The 1755-nt window shown below is 40.0% G+C and overlaps 1 protein-coding gene across 1 annotated transcript; it reads right to left on the bottom strand.

Moving 5' to 3' along the window:
• Nucleotides 1–575: 575 nt before the first annotated feature.
• Nucleotides 576–1562, bottom strand: LOC105811056 (olfactory receptor 4A5-like). Its single transcript, XM_012645132.1, has one exon. It carries the CDS (start codon nucleotides 1560–1562, stop codon nucleotides 576–578), a length of 987 nt encoding a protein of 328 aa, XP_012500586.1.
• Between the last annotated feature and the right edge of the window lie 193 nt (nucleotides 1563–1755).

Below are 1755 nucleotides of genomic sequence, written 5' to 3'. Positions count from 1 at the left end.
TAATCAAGAACTTGAATCTGTTTTTGTCATCATCCACATTTACTCCAAGAAAATGGTCCACTGATAGTGTCTTTAACTAAACATAATATCATCTGCCAACCAAACATCCTTAACTGAAAATGCATGACAATGAGCTGAGGAACAGAAGTGATCCTAAGAAAAAATGTATCGTACAGATACAGAAAGCTTCATGCTGATAAATTAAAGAACATTAAAACTTAAAATCTAATCTTTTGACCCTAGAAATTTGTTCTAAGTATTAGTCAAATTACTTTCTCACGAATGTGAATGATAGTAAATTTTCAAAAACAGCCCGTTTTTCCCCTTTGAAAAGAATAAACCACTTCCTTCTAAGTCCCATTTCAATATAAAATAAGAAAAATAAAGTTACAAGATGAGCTTAGTTTTATTATTACTTGTAATAATACCTGTGCTTTTATTTACCCTGCAGAACTTCTCGATTACAGTGATTGTAATCTCAAAAGATAATTCATTCCACTTTTCTGGTGACTTTGAATAAGGAGAAGCATTCCTAGAGAATCCATTGAATAGACTACATAATCCATCATTAGAATTTACTGTCTGTTTGTTGCCTTAGAACTGGAAATAAACACGTTCAGTGTGGAAAACATTCTTATTCTATCTACAGTTGACTTCTTACACCAGAGTTTTTCAATAGCATTTTTCATCTCTGAATTTCTCAAGGTATATATTAAAGGATTCAACATAGGAGTGACAACTGTGTAAACCACAGTCATGCATTTATCAATGGGAAAATTGGAGACAGGTCTAACATACATGAAAATACAGGGAACAAAAAAGAGGACAACCACGGTGATATGGGAACTGCAGGTAGACAGGGCTTTTCTCCTCCCTTCCTGACTGTAACTTTTTAGGGAGCTTAGAATGACTCCATAGGAGACGAGTAGAAGGACAAAGACGACCACGCAGATGGCTCCACCATTGGCAACCACAGTGAGACCTATAAAGTAGGTGTCAGTGCATGCAAGTTCCAATAACGGATACATGTCACAGATGAAGTGATCGATGACATTGGGGCCACAGAAGGGGAGACTGTACACAAAGACAATTTGGACCACAGAGTGCACAAAACCTCCAACCCAGGCCAGCACCAACAGAAGGATGCAAACCCATCGATTCATGATGGTCAAATAGTGCAGAGGCCTACAGATGGCCACGTAGCGATCATAGGCCATCGCCACCAGAAGGAAGACCTCAGCTCCACCAAACAAGTGTTCTATAAAGAGCTCGCCCATGCATGCTGGGAAGGAAATCGTCTTTTCATCACAGAGTAGGTCTCCAAGCAATTTGGGTGAAATGGCAGTGGCATAAGCAACATCCATGAGTGATAGGGAGGCCAGGAAGAAGTATATCGGGGAGCCCAAGGAGGGGCTGCTGATAATGGTCACCACGATGAGCAGGTTGCCCACCATGGTCACAACGTATGTGAGTAAAAACATTACAAATAATGCTTTTTGCCCATTGGGATCCTGAGTGAGGCCCAGGAGGACAAATTCTGTCACATTGTTACTCTCTCCCATTTACTCTTCTGTAAGGCTTTTATCAGAGCTGAGAGCTCAGGAGACCAGCACCTGCAATGAAATTGTGACAGGACTATGAACACACCCACAATGTCACGGAGCACATCTTCATCATCATACCTTCAACACGTTACTAAACGTTATACATTTAGTAAGTTTTTAGTGAGTTCCTCTCCTAAAGCTCATAATAGAC

Source organism: Propithecus coquereli, unplaced genomic scaffold (genome assembly GCF_000956105.1).
Source record: "Propithecus coquereli isolate 6110/MARCELLA unplaced genomic scaffold, Pcoq_1.0 Scaffold227, whole genome shotgun sequence".
In the NCBI taxonomy this organism is placed as follows: Eukaryota; Metazoa; Chordata; class Mammalia; order Primates; family Indriidae; genus Propithecus; species Propithecus coquereli.
This window is presented reverse-complemented; position numbering and strand designations above follow the sequence as displayed.

Bases quoted from the DNA above. Each gene is read 5' to 3' on its own strand.
- LOC105811056 (XM_012645132.1), bottom strand. From the start codon at position 1,562: ATGGGAGAGAGTAACAATGTGACAGAATTTGTCCTCCTGGGCCTCACT.